This window comes from Homalodisca vitripennis, chromosome 1, assembly GCF_021130785.1.
Source record: "Homalodisca vitripennis isolate AUS2020 chromosome 1, UT_GWSS_2.1, whole genome shotgun sequence".
NCBI classification, from domain to species: Eukaryota; Metazoa; Arthropoda; class Insecta; order Hemiptera; family Cicadellidae; genus Homalodisca; species Homalodisca vitripennis.
In genome coordinates, this window is record NC_060207.1 from 59,414,624 (window position 1) to 59,434,857 (window position 20,234).

Here is a 20,234-nt window from a genome sequence, read left to right on the forward strand (position 1 = left end):
TACCGATATTCGCTTTTACAAGCAATTACTGATAAGATTGCCTGTAGGAACTTCTGTGTGGATATGTTAAATCGAGTGGATGATGATGAACATTTCTTGGACAACATAATCTTTTCTGGAGTCCACTTTTCACTTAAGTGGCAAGGTAAACACACATAACTGTAGGATTTGAGGCAGGGAAAATCCACATGAAACATTACAACATGTTCGTGATAGCCCTAAAGTGAACGTTTTTTGTGCGTTGAGCAAGAGGAAAGTGTACGGCCCCTTTTTTTCCAAGAGAGAACCATCAATGTTTTCTTTATGCGAGATCGAAATGTTTTCTTTATGCAGGATGGCGCACCACCACACTATCTGACTGACGTCTGGGATTTTCTAAATGACCACTTCCTAGGTCATTGGATTGGCCGTGATGCACCAATTACATAGCCCCCCGTTCCCCAGACCTGACACCGTTAGATTTTTTCTTCAGGGGTTTCATAAAAGATATGGTGTACGTACCTCCTTTGCTGGCCACTCTACCTGAATTTAGAGCAAGAATTTACGCTGCTGCTGAGCAAGTTACACCTAAAATGCTAGTGCGAGTCTGGGAAGAAATCGACTACCTATGGGATGTCTGCAGAATAACCAACGGAAGCCACATAGAACATCTTTAGTTTAAGGTAAAAAAACTTGAAGTTTTTTCCTTTAAAATAACACAAAAACCAGCTCTGTACCTTGTTTAATAAAATTTATATGAATTTTCAAAGTTGTAAAGTCCTTTTTGAAACGCCCTGTATATGTGATACACGATACATGTGGGGAGCATTTGGAAGGCACTAAGAGGCTGTATGTGACATATCATATTATCTGTGTCCACATCTCAGACTTGGGACTGCCAATTGGCCTCTCTAAGAGATCTGATTTGGACAGTTTAGTCAGGAGATAGAACATCAGCTTATTATATTAGGAGAGAAGTCACCTTTGTGGTTCGTTAGGCACAGTGGTGTTAAAATCGTTTTGTCATGTTAGAATACTTTTGGCTCTGTTTACAATTATACCACATTTTATTTTTTATACCAAAGTAAATTATAATAGTTATTATCAACAGAGGTTTTTATGCACAGAACAGTTTTAAATTTATTATTGATTTGAACCAACAAAACAAATTATGTAGGAATATTTACTTTAAATTCCATTAATTGTTGTATTTGGGTAATTCTCTGCACTTATTTGCTTTTCATGCAAAACTAATATAATATTATCTGGTATTAATATTGTGTTTGCTGTCGATGTCGGTTTAAACACTAAGGTGCTGTGTTCTTGAACGAGCTTCCCATTGTGGTTTTAATGATCAAGTAGTTCATTGGGCTATAGACTAAAACAGTCTGAAACAGGGTTATAAATTTCTGACCAAAATCTAAAATTATCAACCATATTATTATAGTGGTCTCTAATGTTTGTGTAAATTAACCATGAAGAGTTTCTTATTTTTCTGAATATTCAGGTTTTGTATATTAGTTATTTTATAGCAACATAAATTGGTTATTGGTAACTGATGGACAATGAGGTGGATTACCTTTCTTATCATTATCAATAAAGGCAAGGAAACAGGACTGTGCCAGGTTGAACAATATATAGGTCCAATATTGTTAAAACAGTGAATGATATAAACAGTTTGTACAACATTTCATACATTAACATTAACAATGTTTTGTCAAATTCACTAAAAAAAAGTGAATTTTTTTTTACCATATAGTATGTATTATTGACAAGCAACCTGTTCACACAACATGTATAGTTGTATAACTGTGGATGTTATGTTGCAATAAATTTCTTGATTCTTGAAATTTCTTGATTCTATAAAAATATTCAATGTTTATTGTGCGCTAATAATTTATAGTTAATACTATTATAAAAGACTGGACAAAGGAATGTAGAAAAACAACTGTAACTTTGTCATTTGTAATTAAAAAGAAGTGGAAACGTTTTTAAGACCAGTATTGTTATAAATGAATATCTGTCACTAATAGTAATAAATAATTAAGTAAAATATTGCAAAGTTACATTATTTTAATTTAAAACAAGATACAATTTAATGCTCAAGTATGACAAATCTAGCAGAATGATGTTTTTTATTTCTTGGAATATTGAAATCAGAATACATACATAAATTGTAGGTTTGACCATTTAAAAAATGTTTCAACCAACATTCTACATTACAACACATTGGTGATATGGAATTAAAGTCAAATGTTTGACTATTCTGCTCTATAATACGCTATACTATAACAGCTGAGGACATGGTATTGTTTGATTTGAAATTTTTCTAATTCATGCTGGTTTAATTAACATCCTGTTGAAAGTATACTCGTACATTAGTTGTAGTAGTAATTAATGAATTCTGAATTCAAGTTTATTTGTTGGCTAATTTATTGAAAGCATAAACCTATGAAGATATTACTCTAACTGTTGACTACTGTGTTTGTGCATTTTAAGACTTTTTGTTGGATGTTCCGTTACCATTTGTAAACAAGTATATTTCAAAGGAGTCAATACCAGGAACTGCTCCAGACAATTACTATGAGAAGTATCTACAAGGACCTCTTTTCTGATGTTTAAAATATTCTGTAACTACACCATTAGCATATGTTAATACCCATCTGAGTGTAAACTTCTCAGTCAAAAGAAGTTGGTAGATTTTGTGACAAATGAAATGTTATAGAGGATTGAATAAGTTATTTCTGATGGAATGTACATATTATTTCAAACACAATTAGAGATAAAAAATATTGTTCAAAATAAGCATTCCAGAACATATTTTTATTATTCTGTCTGTAGCTCCATAAATCACAGAGTTATGCAGTTTTTATGTTGAAATTAATGGCGTGCCAAGCTGGGCAGTGAATGTGGGAAAGATGTTTATAAAACCAGAACTTGTTTTAGCTTTCCTTACGGTATTTATACGTACTCAATATCTCAAAAACAGTTTGGTACACAAGAATATTGTGTACTACATAAGGTTTAGGAAATTTTATTGGCATTCCATTTTTTATTTTAGGAGTTTTTATTTTCTTCTTCTGGTCCATAATAACAAAGATCTTAATATTTACAAAATTTATTGGCCGTCTTATTGAAATGAAATTGTATACCAAGCTCTCCAACGACCTTATCCAAAATATTAATAAGATCAATTTTTGTTCTATCTAAGTCTCAACATGTTTGGGATTTTCTTGGGTCAGTTATAATTTCCACAAACCACGTTAAATAGCTTAGATACGTAAATATAAACACTTTGGAACAGGGGGTGGTTATGGAATCTGGGGATCATGTTCAGTGGAGTTACATATGCATTTTTCTAATGTGCTATGGCAAGGACAGTTGCAATAGATCGATGTGTACAAAATCTACCTAAGAGTACTCATTAGAGGGATATTAACATATTTGTTTGTCTTCCCCAAGCTGTATTTATTTGACCAGCACACATGGAGAAGAGTACCTTATAAATAAAATAGCATTTAAGAATTTCCAACTCACCAAGTAAGAGAGCAAGTAGTTTTGTTTGAACTTTGATCCTAATAGTGTCTGTTGTATCTCAGCAACTCTGTGTGTGTTTCACTGCCAACAGCTTACAAATAGAATTAATTTTATTTACAGTATTGTTTATACGTGCTAAATTTGGCATCACCTGACTATGACGAGACTGTTATAAAGCCTTCCTACCACCAATTAACTGGGATCTTACAACAGAAATATAATAACACTAATGAGACACCAAACATTATTTATAAATAACAATTTAATTGTAAATTATAATCGCTTTCAAGCTTATCTGGTTCACAGATAGCAAGTTCATTAAATGTCCGTGAAAAATCTTAGTTGAGACCTGTTCTTATACTTTATAAATTTTGTTTTGAATCTTATGAAATGAGAAAAATAAATGCCAACATCAACAAAAATGGCAGAGTGTTTTACCATCAGATATTTCATGAGTCAGTATTTGGTGATTAGATTATTTACCTCCAATATATTTTATTATACTGTGTGTTCCAAATTGTATGCACACTGAGGGGATCTTGGAAACTATGAGATACAGCAAAGATTAAATGGACAAAGTTGTGCATAATAACAAGACCAGCAAATTAATGTGGTCAAGTTGATTGTGTCTGACTGTTTTTGACATTTTTTGTAATTTATTAGCGAAATAGCCTGTTAGTTTCAAATTGTATCATAACTTATCATTAAAATAAATTAAAATCATCATATAAAAATTATTATACAATCTTATTAAATTTGAACACGCAGTGTTGAAATTATTGTAGAATATGCATATTGCAATTGCGTTATTGTACACATTTTGTAAAATGCTATATAAAAACTGAGTCTTTATGTTAATATTCTTCTTATGTAACAAAATTGAGTTATTCATTATATTCTTTTTTAGTTAGAATAAACTTAGTTGCGTTAAATCTAAATTAGGTGATTTCATTATTTTTATATAGTGAATTTAATTTGTATTTTTTACTAAATGATAAATTATGATTTAATTTGAAGCTAACATGCTATTTTGGTAATCAGTTACAAAAATATCAAAAACAGTCATTTTTAGATTGATCTTGTCTGCAATTTCTATGTTTTACTAAACAGCTGATTCCATGTTTGTGTGCAATGAAATATCAGGTTTTTTTTCCTTTCCTGAGGGAAAAGCACAGTTTGTCCCCGCGCTTAGTCCTAAAAGGACTTTTGCGCCTCCCTTACTTTTATTTTGTTTCCTCAAGTCAGGTTTACCAACTAGAATATAAATTCCCTTTAAACAACCATTCAAAGGGGTTTTTATGAATGATTTGGTGAAAATCACGAGAAAAGTATAACATATATGATATTTTGTTTAACAATGTTTATGATATTAATTATAATGTTCAAAACTAGAAGAAATTTCATGTGGATTTCAGGTGAAAAACGTCTCATGAATCTTTTCTGTACATACTACATGTAGTTTTTTTAGCAATATAAAGATACAGCAGTTAAGGTCAGATATGGTGAGTTATCTCTGAATGTAGGTAAAAATACATAAGACTTCTTAAAGTTGTGTGATCTGAACACTGTTATTATGCTTTCTAATTTTTTTAATGAATCTCTCACTGCTTAATGAGATGATCTACTCAACTAGCACTGGAAACTTCTAGGCCACTCATGAAAAGATTTTCTTCTGTACACCTTCAATTGCTTTATCTGTGTAACATGAGTTATTTCAGACAATGTTACCTTCTTAAAACTGAGATCTTAAAAACATTGAACACGAAATCTGGGATGTTTAGAAATCAGGTCATTCACATTACAGGATCACGTTTCTCCTAGCTTTTGAATAAACACCACTCGCAAATTTATTTTAAAAAAATCAACAAAAATAGGAGACATTAAACATTTTTGGTCGTCAGATATTACCTTGAAATCTACGAGACAGCCATGATCTGCATGATGTACTTTCTCTTGATTCTGCTGTTCCTAATCATATCAAAAAGAGACAAAATGATTGTATTTACAAGTGAAAGTAATATTGCTTCCTTGTTGGAGCCTCAAAACACTCTAGAACTGAAATGAAATTGTCAGACTACCTGATAGGTAATGATACTAAGTACAGAATATACTTAGTGGCTCAATGAAAACAGTGTAAAATTAATTGTTCTGAGGATAGTGAGTTTTGTTTAAAGGTTATGTTTGAAAATGGAAGGGTTGTGAAGGAAAAGTAATATTTCTGGTTATTTGTCTTCGTTTACAAATAAAAATTGTCTTAAAAGTACAAGAAATCAATGACCAAAAGTGGCATATAATTTATAAGTTTTGACCAATTCAAGCATCTGTTATATGTACATATTATTTTATACACGTTAAGATTTAAAATTGGCAGTTTTAAGTTTAGAAAAGGATTGGTTCTATATGAGGTATTAAGGTTTGGTACAGGAAGGCAAGTGTATTAGAATTGTCAAGTTATTTAAAACAATATTTGTTCATACTTGTGGTTTTGGATAGATATCACATAAAGTTAAAAAAAATTATGCCTAAATAGTACTGAGAAGTTTGTGATAACTTAAGTTATAAAAGTTAATATGTTTAAAAATATGATTTTCAAGTGACCCACGTTTTGTACCATTATATAAATTTATTGACTACCATTTTATTTATTTAACCGTTGTGTTTATTGACCATTTACACGCTTATAATGATTTTAATATTTGAAGGTTTGAAGATCGTGGAGTTATTGGTTGAACAAAATAACCTAAAAAATATATCTTCAATTTGATATTCCACAGTGATAGATAGCCACACACAAAATCAACCTTTATCGAGACTGTGCTGGAAGAGATATTTCATTTTGAAATTTTATTCATTCTTGATTAAAATACACACTATTAAATATAAATAAGTCATGTGGATTGATGGTTTATTGTTGAATAAAATGAATTAATAGACAATATAAATAATAAATAATATAAACTGTAAAACTTAAAAATAATTAATGTACAACATTAAACTATTTCAAAACAATCAGTACTTATTTCAAATGATTTTTTTACTAGACTAAACATTTTTGTGACTTTTGAATGCGACAGAGATATATTTTAGTTTTGAAGTTTTGTCAGAAATAACACCCTCCATTCTGTCAAGAGAATGAGAACACCGCCCACAATGAGACAAGAATAACTTGTTGTAAATTTTAACAAAAAAATAGGATATTGTTTATTCTGGTTGTTTGAACTGAAAATAAAAATAATTTCCTTGTAATTGTTTTTATTCTACAGTTCTCCAGAAAAGTAAAAAGTGGATATTTCTGCACAGTTAATTGTTACACTCTCATTAACACCCAAAATAACAGTAAAGCAAAGGTTTGGCAAGTGCGTCTCGTTATTTTTCCTTTATGCCGACGTTTTCCACCAGTGGCCAGCACAGTCTACTGTTCAGCGGGAGACTCCTAACAAGACGAATGTGTTCTCTCCGCGTGTGATTGGTCTTTCTTTTAAAATTAGTATTTGGTTTGTTCCATACTGTGAGATGTGATTTGTTGTGAGTTCAGAAGCTATTAATACCCACGTAAGCCAGCCAGCTGCTTTACGTCGTCGTAAATATTCTGATGAGAGTTGATCTTGTTTACAAATATTGCATTTGGCAAGTGCTTCTTGTTCACCTTGTTTATGTTTTATCAATTGAAAATAAAACCATAGAGCGTGGAATTTGAAAAATAATTAGTAACTGTAGATTACTGAGGTTAGTATGTAGACTATTAACACCAAGTGTACAGCATTACTACCAGCCGGATCTTAGGAGTTTTAGGAATAGGTTTGAGGTTGTTAATCATGAAACCAGAGAAGCTAGAGATATCAACCAAAAATTAATAATTTTTCAGCTTTATTATTCAAAATTGTAACTTTTTCTATACAATATTTGTTATTTTGATTTATTAAATTAATGTACACTTAATTTTTTTATCATTATACCATTAGTATTATACATTGTAACATTTTCAGAAGTGGCACGTTTAGTTTTGATAATGAAATGTTATGTTTTGTAATTTAAATATCTCTACCCACTGTCAGAAGAACAGTACATTTCACTTGTGGCCGTCATATCTAAATGTTAAACTGAAGGTGTGTTATTTGTTTAGAAAACTAATTTGCACAACACTGATAGGATAATAACTCTCCATGTTGACATGTTAATATAAACGTAACCCTTTCAAACATTTATAAATTCATTAATCTTAAAACCTTACAATACAAAAATTGTTATAAACATATACATTTTTTGTAATAATATGAACTTGATTCAGTTACAATTAATCCATAATTATTTTTGAAAACATATTTAATTATAATGGTTCAATTAGATACTTCTCTAAATTTAAATCCACTATCTTGAAACCTTGAGAATTATCAAAAAATAAATAAGAATAAATGTTGCTTAAAATTGCTTTATCATTTAAAGAAAAGTGTCAATTTTGATTTATGTTATGAAATACCTGATATAAAAATATTGCCCAAATGCGAATTAATGTCATCTTGTAACGTTTTATTTGGGCTGGCTAAGGAACTCACCCAAACTATATACAAATACAGCCTCTGTATTAATTATGGTCTGAATCTATTAAGAACTACGGCAGTTATGGTGTTAACAATTAATCCCGCAATATTGTATACTACTTAAAAAATCTTTGTATGTCCGCTATCTGGAAATCATACGACATACAAAAAACACTTAAGAACAAACATTATTGTAAGTAATCTGAGAATTTGTATAATCTTTCTTGTTTTGCATTACAATACACATTAACTTGTATATAATCATTCCTTTTCCAAACTTTGACGGCTGCCATTTTGAAACCTTAAGAGATATTGTAAAAGTGAAGAAATCAAAGTTGTTTATAGTTACTTGATATATTTAGAAAATGTATAGTTTTTGGTCTATGTTAGTAATTAGTTTGCTTAAATGTGATTGCAAAATAGTATTGTCAATGCGACAACAGTTCTCAACTTACTTACCTTAAACCGGTGTCGTTGCTTAGGGAAGGAAGCAGGATTGGCAGTGTAGACAACATGTTGAAAAATAATTCCTCCGGCCGTGAGAGCCTCTGTACACTTACTTTCTGGATATGCCTTATATATGTAAATTTTTGGATTATGAAGGTTATGGTTGGAAAAAATGCAGAAAAACTCCTAGAAGTTCTGTCCTAAGGGCAGTATGCAGATTTCAGTGAACTTGGTGTTACATCAATATAACTTTATACTGAAATATTAGTAAACAATCAAATAATACTAAAAATATCTTGATACTTATTTCCTACATTTAAATAAGTTATAATAATAAATAACATTAAAACTTATTACTGTCTCCTAAATGCTCCAGTCGGTAATTGAATCGCGGCAAATTCTTCCCCTTCAACACTGGTTAATAGCCTTGCTATATGATATTCGTCAATATTAATTTTACTAAGTCAAATAAAACACTGCATGAACTTTTACAGAAGCAAAGAAAATTACACAAATTTGTAGTTTGAATGATACAGCACTCGCACATAGTAGTAAACTCAGGTTGTCACGCCATGTAAAAACTCGCACATGAAAACTACCTCCAGGATATCGCAAATAGTACTCCCAAGCTAACTCAAAGTGGCATAATAGAACAGGGGTGGAGAAATCATATTCTAGAAAAGATGCTTGTGAAGTAACTAGAAGATCAGCTCAGCCGACCAAAGACTTCTTGGACAAGTTGAGAAATGAACTTAGACCCGGAAGTAACTTCCGATATAAATGCTTGCAGCAGCAACAACTTCTACAATAACTGGATGTGTTTCAGTAGAATCAATGAAAACCATTGATTAAGTATATGGAGTTAAAAATGTTTATAATTGCTAGTTTAATAATATCAGATGATGAGATAAAAGGGTTGATTAATAGGTCTTCCTTTTTTCCTAGATAATGTTACCGAGATGTAGTCCACTTTTCCTCCTCATGGAATCTTGACAGGAGTCATGCCACGACCTGAATATTTTGTCACTCCGGAACCAAGTGCAACGGTTATTTGTTTAGGTATTTAGGTTTCATAAACAATGCAGGGAGGGCTTTTAAAATTTTCAGGTTATAACCAGTATCTAATAAAATATATTATGTTTCATACTGATTCCAGATTGTTGCTGTATAAAAGTTTGAGTTGAAATATACGATTAAATCAAATCAATCAGTGTTATTCAAATTAATCTCAAAAACTAACAATTCCCCTTCAGCTTAGGTAGATTTCGTTGATGATATTCATAGATAAAATCTACCTTTGTGTAATTTACGACGGAGGGAATCTCTTGTAAATTTCATACAGCTTGATCTATTGCAATCACACTTATGATGGAATTTCCAGAAGAATTTTTAATTTTTGAAAATTATGTCCTCCAGAATTACCAATTGGTACCAAGATTAGTACTCTTACAGTGGAAAGGTCAGTTATATAGTTTCAACCAATTAAAAGTTTCAAGATGGCCACTGTTTATATTTTTATCTTAGCTATTAAAAAAAACAAAAAATATAGTTTTTTTTAATAAATATTAAATGATTTTAAATAACCTTTTTATTTGTACATTTTTAATATCTCTTTAAGATTTCAAGAGACAGCTGTTCACAGATTCTAAAAATAATTGTTTGTTACTAGGCATCATATAAAAAAATGTTATAACAAAAAAAGGGTTTTTTTCCTCCTTGGAGCGGCCTACTACCATGCACTTAAGCTTCAAGAGCTTTTTGCACACCCCGTAAACACACCATGAGGCCTACCAGTCTATGATTTCAGCAGTTCCATACTAAAGCAGTTCAGCAGTTTGCACCCTTGTCCAAACTACCAAAGATGGCATACCGCTCCCTTGCTATTGAAGGGCAATCAAAGAGCAGGTGCTCAGCAGTTTCATCCTGTTCATCACACTTCTACAGAGCAGATCCTCCTGAAAGATGCTGACTGTGTGAAAATGCTTCCTCAGGTGACCATGTCCCGTGATAAGACCAATAACCCGAGAAGACATTGATCTATTTAATGAGAGAAGGACCGACGCCACTCTGGAGGAATTTTATACCATTCTGCTCATTCTCAAGCCCAGATGCAATCTCCAGCTTCTGTCATGCTCCGCACGAACCCATTTCGAGACAGCCCTACAGGATTCACACCTTGGAACACTGCAGAACGGTTGAGGGCCCGTTATAATTGACGCTGAGCCCCGGTTGGCCAGGGCATCAGCTCTTTCGTTCCCAGGGATACCTCCATAACCAGGAACCAAACAAACGGTCACATTGTTGATTCTGGCAAGGGAGGAAACGGATTGATAGCAATCCCAAACTAGTTTGGAAATAAACACACAAGAGTCCAGCACCATCAGTGCTGCCTGACTATCCGTGAAAATGTTAATCGTCTTGCTCCTATATCGCAGATGAAGATACTCACGAGCACATTCCATAATGGCTGCGACCTCCGACTGAAAAACTGTCAGATACGGACCCATAGGGACCACCAGTTCCCTACATGGTCTTACTCCCACAATTCCAGCGCCTGTTTTAGAGCCGTCTGTGAACCATTCAAGCTCCACTGGTGGAAGAGGTTTCCTTCCCTCCAACCAATCATCCCTAGAGGGTTTGACAATCCTAAAGGGTTTGTCAAAGGAAAACTTTTGTGGCGTCTGATCAGAGATCATATGCAGAGCATCCTCCTGAATCAGGATGCTAATTCTACATTGCCCACTGCTGCAGCCCAACCAGAGTCCCATCTGCTGAAGACAGTAGGCACTCCTCCTGGCCATAGTCCGAATAACAATGTCCAGGGGGGCGAGGTTGAGACAACAGTATAGAGCTGCACCTGGCGCACTAGGAAAAGCCCCAGTAAAAAAAAGGGTTATAAAGTTCTCAGATTTTTTACAACAATGTGTGTTCTTAATGTTACTCTACTGTACATCTCATATGGTTTCAAGTTAGTACAAATCTTTGTTAAGTATGCAATAACAAATATATGCCTTAGTTTCAAACTAAAGTTGGTAGATACTTAGTTCTTAGATATGCCTTAAATGGCCCGTTAGCCAGTATTAACTAATAAAAAGTTTCAAATTGGAAATAATTTGTAAATAATTTTAACTTAGTTCTTGTTTAAAATAATCGAAAAACTAAAAGGTATTTATAAACTAAAAACAGTTTTGTACTAGTAAAATTTTATCAATTTCTCTTAAGGTTATCAGGGTTGTCTTTTAAAATGTTTGTAACTTTTTTCAAAACAAAATAAAGGCTTTTTTCCAGCTTGGCATTTTAGAACAAAATGGAAAAGAACTTACAAGTTTCAGGTAATTTAACTTAGATCTGCTGTTCCTACAAGATTTTAATATTTTGTAAAGTTTTCAGAAAGTTGCTCTATACAGATTTGAGAAAAACATGATAACATTATACCAATAAATACTATACAAACATAATTTCATAAATCCACATGTTTAGAAAATACTTATTTTCTTAAAACTACTTATGTAAATCTTGTAGGATTTCAAGATGATGAAAAGTATTACAATTAGTATATTAACATGTGCTAACCATTTAATAGGTCTTACCATAAGTATTGTACAAATAACTGTTAATGTTGAAATAGTTTACTTTTCCCTAATTTATATCCTTGAAATACAAAAATAGATATAAACCATACTGAAAGACTGTTACAAGAAATCCAGTACACCATGGATGCGATTATCTGAAATTGGTGGAACTAAACCTATTCCAGATAAACTAAATTTCATATTAGGCGGACCACATTTTTGTACACATTGCGTAATACTCGCAAGAGTGTTTCTTAGACTGTGAAGTCTTATTCTAACACTGATTAACCATGTGTAGGGTCAAATAAACTAATACACTAGGGACATGATTATCTAGAATCAGATTATCCTAAATACGTTGTAGGAATTCATTTGTTTTCCACAATCTAGATGTTATTGGTTGTAAGTCCATTTAAAACATGTAAGTTGCTGAACTAAAACTTTTTATTCATTGTTTTATTCATTATTACATCATGAGAACTTGATGTCTACCTCCAAAATGTCTAAGACTATGAATATCGAATTCTGACTACCACTGAAGACGCTTATGTGATGCCGCTGCTCAGTTTTTGCATTGATACCTTTCATAAGCAACACATTCACTTCTGACGTCTCCAATCGGACTCACTCCAGGTGCTCTGTCACCCATTCACCTTCATGCCTAATGAGTTTCAATATATTTTTAGTAGTAAATGTGTTAATAGTGGTCTCCCTTTTCTAAAATTTATATTGCCCGACGTAAATTAATATTACAGTATCCTTTTGGCAAACAAATTCACCAACAAGCAATGAAGTGTGAGCAAGTGCATTATCACGATGCAAAAACTATGAACTGTTTTGCCATAGCTTTTGGGGTCTTTGTTTCTGATTGCTTCACGAAAACAGCATTGAACTTGTAGGTGGTATTCCTTATTAACTGTTTGACCTTATGGCAAGAATTCAAGATGCGCTATACCATTAAAATCAAAGAACACAGTTAGCATAATCTTCACGTTTGACTGCACTTGTAATCCAGAATACCTCCATTGAGGTGATTGAGGCTTAGTTTCGACATCATATCGGTAAACCCATGTTTCTTTACCTTTTATGACACGTTTCAATAATTCCACATTGTCTTTTACCTCATGTAAGCCACACCTGAGCAACTTCCAATTGCCGCTGTTTTTGTTCAAAATTCAAATTAACAATTTTTGAACAAATTTTGCTGCCACCTGTTTTGTACTAAAACATTTAAAAACAGATTTCTTTGCATGAGCCAATTGATATGCAAAAATCATTTAGCAACTTGTAATACAGCAATCATTCATTACCATTTCTTCCAATTTTTTCATGTTTTCATCATCTGTTGATGTGCTGGGTGTCTGTAGCATTCGTTATCTTAAAATAATGTCTTCACGACCATCTTTGAAAAGTTTTTACCACTCATAAAATCTTGTTTTACTCATAGCAGATTCACTTTGTTAACATTTCCCACACTTTCTTACATTTTTTAATTTTCACACAAAATTTGATACAAAATCTTTGATCAATTTTTTTTAACAAACAAAAATTGCTAAGTTCATGAAACACATCTAGCCTTAGCAGCTGCCACTGAAAAAGTAAACATTGAATACAGCTGGAAATTGTATTATACTTTAGGAGCATGAACCCCAACATAATAACAAAAATCTTGACAATCGAACTCTCCAAACACACAAAACTTTTGATATTTTGTCTGTATGTAATTTTTATTAAAACCTGTTTTCCCTAAAATCCTTACACATACATCAACCAAATTTTGCAGACGTTATCACGAATAATGTCTATTAAAAAATTCAATAAAAATTTTTACATTTTATATTTCAAGATAGCAGCTTTTTTTTAAATTTGTACATAAGTAAATTCTGTAACAATAAACTTATCATTTTCATCAAACAAATGTAAAATTTAAAAGTAATAATAAAATATGTACTTACCAAAACTATACTATATATAATAAATACAATTAATTTAATTGAAAACGTGCTAATATCTGGACATTAGTATTTTGCAACAGGATATCTTGTGTATCTTCCTATGTCTGAATATCTGGATCTTAGAACCCAAAGAGTTAAATTAGGCAATTTAGGCCATTTTATTACTAGACCCATATAACAATGTAAAATGTTTATAGTATTTACAGGTTTTAGTATAACAGAGCAACGCTTTTTTTATTCATTTATTTATTTATGATTTAAGGATTTTGTTATTAAATATGATTTAAGAAAATCACATTAAAAAAATGAAATGTAATATAAAAAAACTGTTTTATTCCTTGAGGTATAACTCATACTCTAAAAATTTTCCTTTTTTTATTCAGCCGATTTTACTTGTACATGATTATAAAATGTCCTAAATTGTCTACTTTAATTACATGGAATTGGTTCAACTTAACCTAAATACCATGTAAAGTGATCAATATTTTTCCTAATATTTTTTCTGTGTTCTGTGTTATCTTAAAGTGCTATGAATTTAACATGAAAAATATTTTTTAAACCTAAAATCTATTGCAAAACCTTAAACAATTTATAGGCTAGCTAGATTAAAGGAACACCCATAAAATAATCATACAAAAAAATGTTAAATATAAACTACTTTTATAATAAGGCATATCGACTTCTAAGAATGAGCAATATTCATTTCAGAGATTCCTCAAACATCTATTATCTCTCTTCTTTTTTCTGTCCATTTTCTGCTAAATCCTTAGTGAAACTCTAAAGACATGTTTTACAATCGTACCTAACCATTGATCCTGAACTTAAAGTTTTTTCTTGTCATAAATATGAAAATATGTGCTTTTCAAATCAGTGGGCCTCTCACCTTGAATAACCTGAAGTATAGGCTCAGAAATCACCCCGCTCTAAGCAAGTGACTTTGAGAAAAAATATTTGAACTGAAGTTATATGTTTCAGATACTCTGTTTTCTCAAAAGTAGTAGCCCAAATCTGACATTCATAGAATAGGATTTTTAAGATTTGTAAATAATGACCAACACCATGTCACCTTCTTTGTACTGTTGGCTTTCAGAATTCACCAATAGTCTAATCAAAGCTAATGTTACTTTAGATACTCTGTTTTCTCAAAAGTAGTAGCCCAAATCTGACATTCATAGAATAGGATTTTTAAGATTTGTAAATAATGACCAACACCATGTCACCTTCTTTGTACTGTTGGCTTTCAGAATTCACCAATAGTCTAATCAAAGCTAATGTTACTTTAGATACTCTGTTTTCTCAAAAGTAGTAGCCCAAATCTGACATTCATAGAATAGGATTTTTAAGATTTGTAAATAATGACCAACACCATGTCACCTTCTTTGTACTGTTGGCTTTCAGAATTCACCAATAGTCTAATCAAAGCTAATGTTACTTTAGATACTCTGTTTTCTCAAAAGTAGTAGCCCAAATCTGACATTCATAGAATAGGATTTTTAAGATTTGTAAATAATGACCAACACCATGTCACCTTCTTTGTACTGTTGGCTTTCAGAATTCACCAATAGTCTAATCAAAGCTAATGTTACTTTAGATGCTTCTCTGATGAGCAAATGAGTGCTTATTATCCAATGTAGATCTAGATGGTTTATTTCTAATTTCTCAATTCCAGTCTGAAATAGATAAATATATCAAAAGTATTTTCTCATAATCAGAACCACCTCGCTATTCACAGTTGTGAGCAGCTATTTCAAATATTTATTTTTTACAACATTTTTATATTGTTTATTAAATAAAAAAATTGAGAAAATAATTTATTTAATTATATTTGGTATTTAACAAATCCCAACACCTTCAAAAAAAGGTAAAGTTAAAAGTAGCTTTTACTCAATATGTACTTTAAATAAAAGCAATTAGTTTAGTCTTCTTGAACTTCAACATAAAAACTCTATCTACATGGTTTTTGGGCCATCAATAATTTTACCCTTTGAAATGTGAAGGATGAACCTCTCATCCTGTTCCCAAGAAAAAATAAAATTTCAAAAATCATGATTTCTTTTTACCAGATGTTAATAAAATTTAGTATGCTTTTTGGACTGCTTATTAAAAATTTTACGACAAAATAAATGTAAAGGGAATATGGTTTTGAATTACCAACTTTCTTTTCTACTGCAAAAAAAATATATGTATATGAAATCAATATTAATTATTAGTTCCTGATATGTACAAAATTAGTACTGAGTATGCCTTTAGCAAATCAAATACAAATATTTAAAGTATTCTATGTAAAGTAAATTGATTCTGACACTAAATCCCTCTCCTTACTAAATGTGTAGAAATCTGAAATGATTATTATTTTCTACAATGTTATGTTTTGTATGTACATTATCGCTTTTGGATAGCTATAAATGAATGTTTCCATGTTTAAAATAAAACATTGGGTTCAGGTTCTATTTCTCCAATATTCCAAAAGATGCTCCTAAAATTAATAAATTTAATATGCACATGGCCATTGGCAAACTTAACTCAGATTTCTCGCTGAGGATAGTAACTGGAACCAGTTAGAATTCATGAGTGATGTGTCATTTCCTGTTAATGCTTGTTCATAGTTCTGACTATTGGATGGCACTATAAACACTGTTCCACTGCTACTTCTATATTTTCTACCTTTTCTATACAAATTTTTTTATTGTACATATAAAGTATTTGTCAATTCTTTGTGTATAAAAAATTAATCTAGCCTCTATAAACCACGTAACATACAAAGGGCAAAACCAATAATTCAATAATGTTCACACTATTATTAAAACATGTAGTGTGGATAAAATTCAAAACGAAAAAATAAAATCTCTACTATTACTTTAGAAAATGGAAAGTTGTATTCTATCACCATCTTTCCACACAAAAAGTCTTTAATTGCTATATAAATATAATGTTTATATGTTCAAAGTTCAAAAAGTCTGTATTCAATAATTTATACATTTCATGTACTTCACAAAGCACGTGTAAAATTAGAAAGACATTTATTTTATTATTTAAGTCCATCTTTCTCTCTTTGTTTTGATATGTAAATAATTTTTGGGATTTCAATTACAAGTATCACCAATATATTAATAAAACCATATATTCTGCATCCATTCTCTATTCCCCTTACAAAAAATTGTATTTGCTCCACATCATGGTTTAGTTTTGGTATGTCAAATAAGAATAATGTTATTTTTTTTTTTTTATGTAAGGGAATTGGTTTTGGTTCCAACAACTCTCTTCTTAAGAACTGTATAGATACCAAATTAGGATACTACTTTAATTTTATAAAAAATTGATATTTACATTGTTGCTTATGTATACAATTGTTCTGATTTCATTCCATCACCACTCTTAATTTAAATAAATAGAAAATATCAATAAATGTATTATACCTAAACACAAAATGTTCAACTTCTTATTTGTTAATGAATGGGTAAGAGCTGCATCTCATATGATCAACCCACCTTGCACACGGAATGGTTGTGTTTTGTGAAAAGTTTTCAATATATGTTATGGTGTGCTATTTGTGTTCATTTAAATACTATAACAGCACTGTACAGCTGACTCAATTTTGCTTTGTTTAGAATTGCACAATAGAATAATTAGAATTGGAATTCGGAGGGTCAGGGTTATCTATAAATGCTCTTGCACACGCCAACCTTAGGCTCTGTGAGACTCTTGTGATCTATCATTGGACCAATTGGAGGCCGATCTTTATTTCCTTGACTAGGTCATGATCCACTCCTACTGCTGATACTAATTTTGTCTTAACAGTGTTGGACATCATTTTCAAAGAGTTTTACTTTCCACACCTCCAGTTCCTTACACTCCGATATAATATGGATTACTGCTTCTTCTGTTTTGCTATGTAAATGGCATATGGGATCCTCATTGAAAAGGTACATTATGATGTTTTCAGGAATTGCCATGATCAGTGATTAAGTCGAACTGTTCTTCTAAGTTGCTCACTGCTTAGTGAAAGATGGGATTGTTTTAGTGTAAACTTGTGTCTTCAAGAGTTTTCCCATAATATTGGCTGAAAATTAAATGTTTTACATACTCTCTTTCTCAAGAGTATTGTCCCAAATCTCACATTCATAGAACAAGATAATATTTCTACCACATCTGGGGTAGAGTTTCCAGAATTGAAAGTGTTCTGTTCTGACACTATGTCTGAATTGCAATTCATGCCATAGTCAGGTTCTATCCAATTTCCTTTTTGGTTAGAAGATCAGCTATCTCATTTCCTAAGACTCCATGGTGACCTTGGCATGGACGTGTCTTAATCCTAGATAGTTAAAAGCTCAATGTAGTGAAACAACCCTAAGTTTTACACCATAGATAATTTTTAAAAATCTTTGAAATGATCCTTTAAATTTTTACATTAAAAATATTAGCCAACAGGTAAAACCTGTATTTCAGAGAATCATGCTAAATAAATAGATCATTAGCCTGTATGTTAGAAGAGACAGTTGATAGAGTGTAGACCAAGTCACGAGTCAGTCAGTCAGGCCATTTGGCAAATGTTTACCCTGATTATTGGCACAGTAGACCTACTGGCTTGGTTGGTCCGTAGCAGTGACGCACATCACAACAGTCACATCTGAGTGGTACAGATATAGGTATTTAATTTGAATTAATTCTGTACAAATTTCCATTCTGCTTAGTTATTTTATACTTAAAGTGCTGTGTAGTTTCAAGTACATTACCTAAAATGTAAACTTGAAGCAATGAAACATCAATTTTTTAACAAAAATCTGCGCTCCTCTTTATTATATTTTCTTGTTGCATATAAAAAATTCGTTATTAATAAATACTTTAGATATTTACCTCTTACCATGCATGGAAAGGTTCCCCACACCATCTGAGTCATCTGTCTTCAGCAACATTCTTTAAGCTTATAATTTTACCAGGAAATTAAAATTGTTATTGATGTGTAGTTTATTTAAGTGTTTATCTTCTAACTTTTTCAATATTGCTATATTCAAAATATTTTTGTTGATCAATGGAAGTTTTATAGAAATTTTTCTGTTGTTATGCCAAGAAGTTCTATTTGAAATAAAAAGTAGTTGGTGCTGGCGTACGAAGGTATTAATGGACACTGAGCCTTGTGTCTAATTGTCGTTCACCTCCGAACAGACGCAGACATTGACGGGGACCCAGTAACCTGTTTGGCCACCTCACCTTACCACTAATCTTGACCTTCTGTTCGATCGGCCGTTAAATAGCCCTGGCCCACTGCCACCAAGGTGCTTATAATTAATCATCTGTCGCAATACAATCACTGAGCTAGCTGCGGCTCAGTGTTGTTTTTGACGTGAGTGTTTTCTTATCTGTGCTCGCGTTCGGTGAAAACATGCCCATCCGGCACTTTGCTCCCATCCGGCATGGAAGGCCACCACAGTTCGAGCTCAAGATCAAGTACAATAACAGTTTTGTGGAGGATGATTCGTCATCTGATGAGTCGGACTCTGAGACCGAAAGCGAAACTGATTCCTCGTACTCGACCTCATCCTCTGACTCTCAAGGTAACGAAAGTTCACTCTCATTCTGTGGCACTTGTTGAGGTTCATGGTTGATTCCTTGGAGATCAGCCTGATGAGATGTAACAACTGTTAAGTTTTTATGAGTATGAACATTGAAATAATATTATCATTTTATAATGAACTCAGTTTTTAATAACATTTTTAACAATTTAATCAGGTAACAAAATGAAAGTTTAGATGAGAATAATTTTAAATGATACCTATTTAACTTTCCAAATCATGATTTACGACAGACAGTACAACCTAACTTTTAGTAATAAACTCATTTTTATATAATATGGTTTATTTCGATCTATGATTTTAATATGTATTCAAATATCTAACAGTAAAGTTATATATTCAGTTTTAAATTGATTCACTTAATGGTGTCAAAAATCCAATTTAACTATATTATTTTGAGAATTACCAACAGAAAGATGCTCTTCCAAACGCAAATAATTTAATTCATTCTTACGTAAAAAGGATGAGTACTATGCAAAATTTTAATTTAATGAACAATATGACATTTTTAATCAATTTTCTGGGTATCCTTGGGGGAAAAAATGGCTAAAACTTTGATTTATTTTGTTTGTATTAAAAGAGCCCTGAAAGTATGCTAGTGAAATATTGTTGTCTATTACATGAAGATAATAATTT

The 20,234-nt window shown here is 31.6% G+C and overlaps 1 protein-coding gene across 1 annotated transcript in view; it reads left to right on the top strand.

The window, feature by feature from the left end:
* LOC124362588 (putative protein kinase C delta type homolog) overlaps positions 1–10,013 on the top strand; it is a 58,846-nt gene extending 48,833 nt beyond the window's left edge. Inside the window, exon 8 of the mRNA XM_046817235.1 lies at positions 9,447–10,013. Coding sequence (XP_046673191.1) covers positions 9,447–9,466 — 20 coding nt within the window. The 3' untranslated portion in view covers positions 9,467–10,013. The remainder of the gene's footprint in view (positions 1–9,446) is intronic.
* Positions 10,014–20,234: the final 10,221 nt, after the last annotated feature.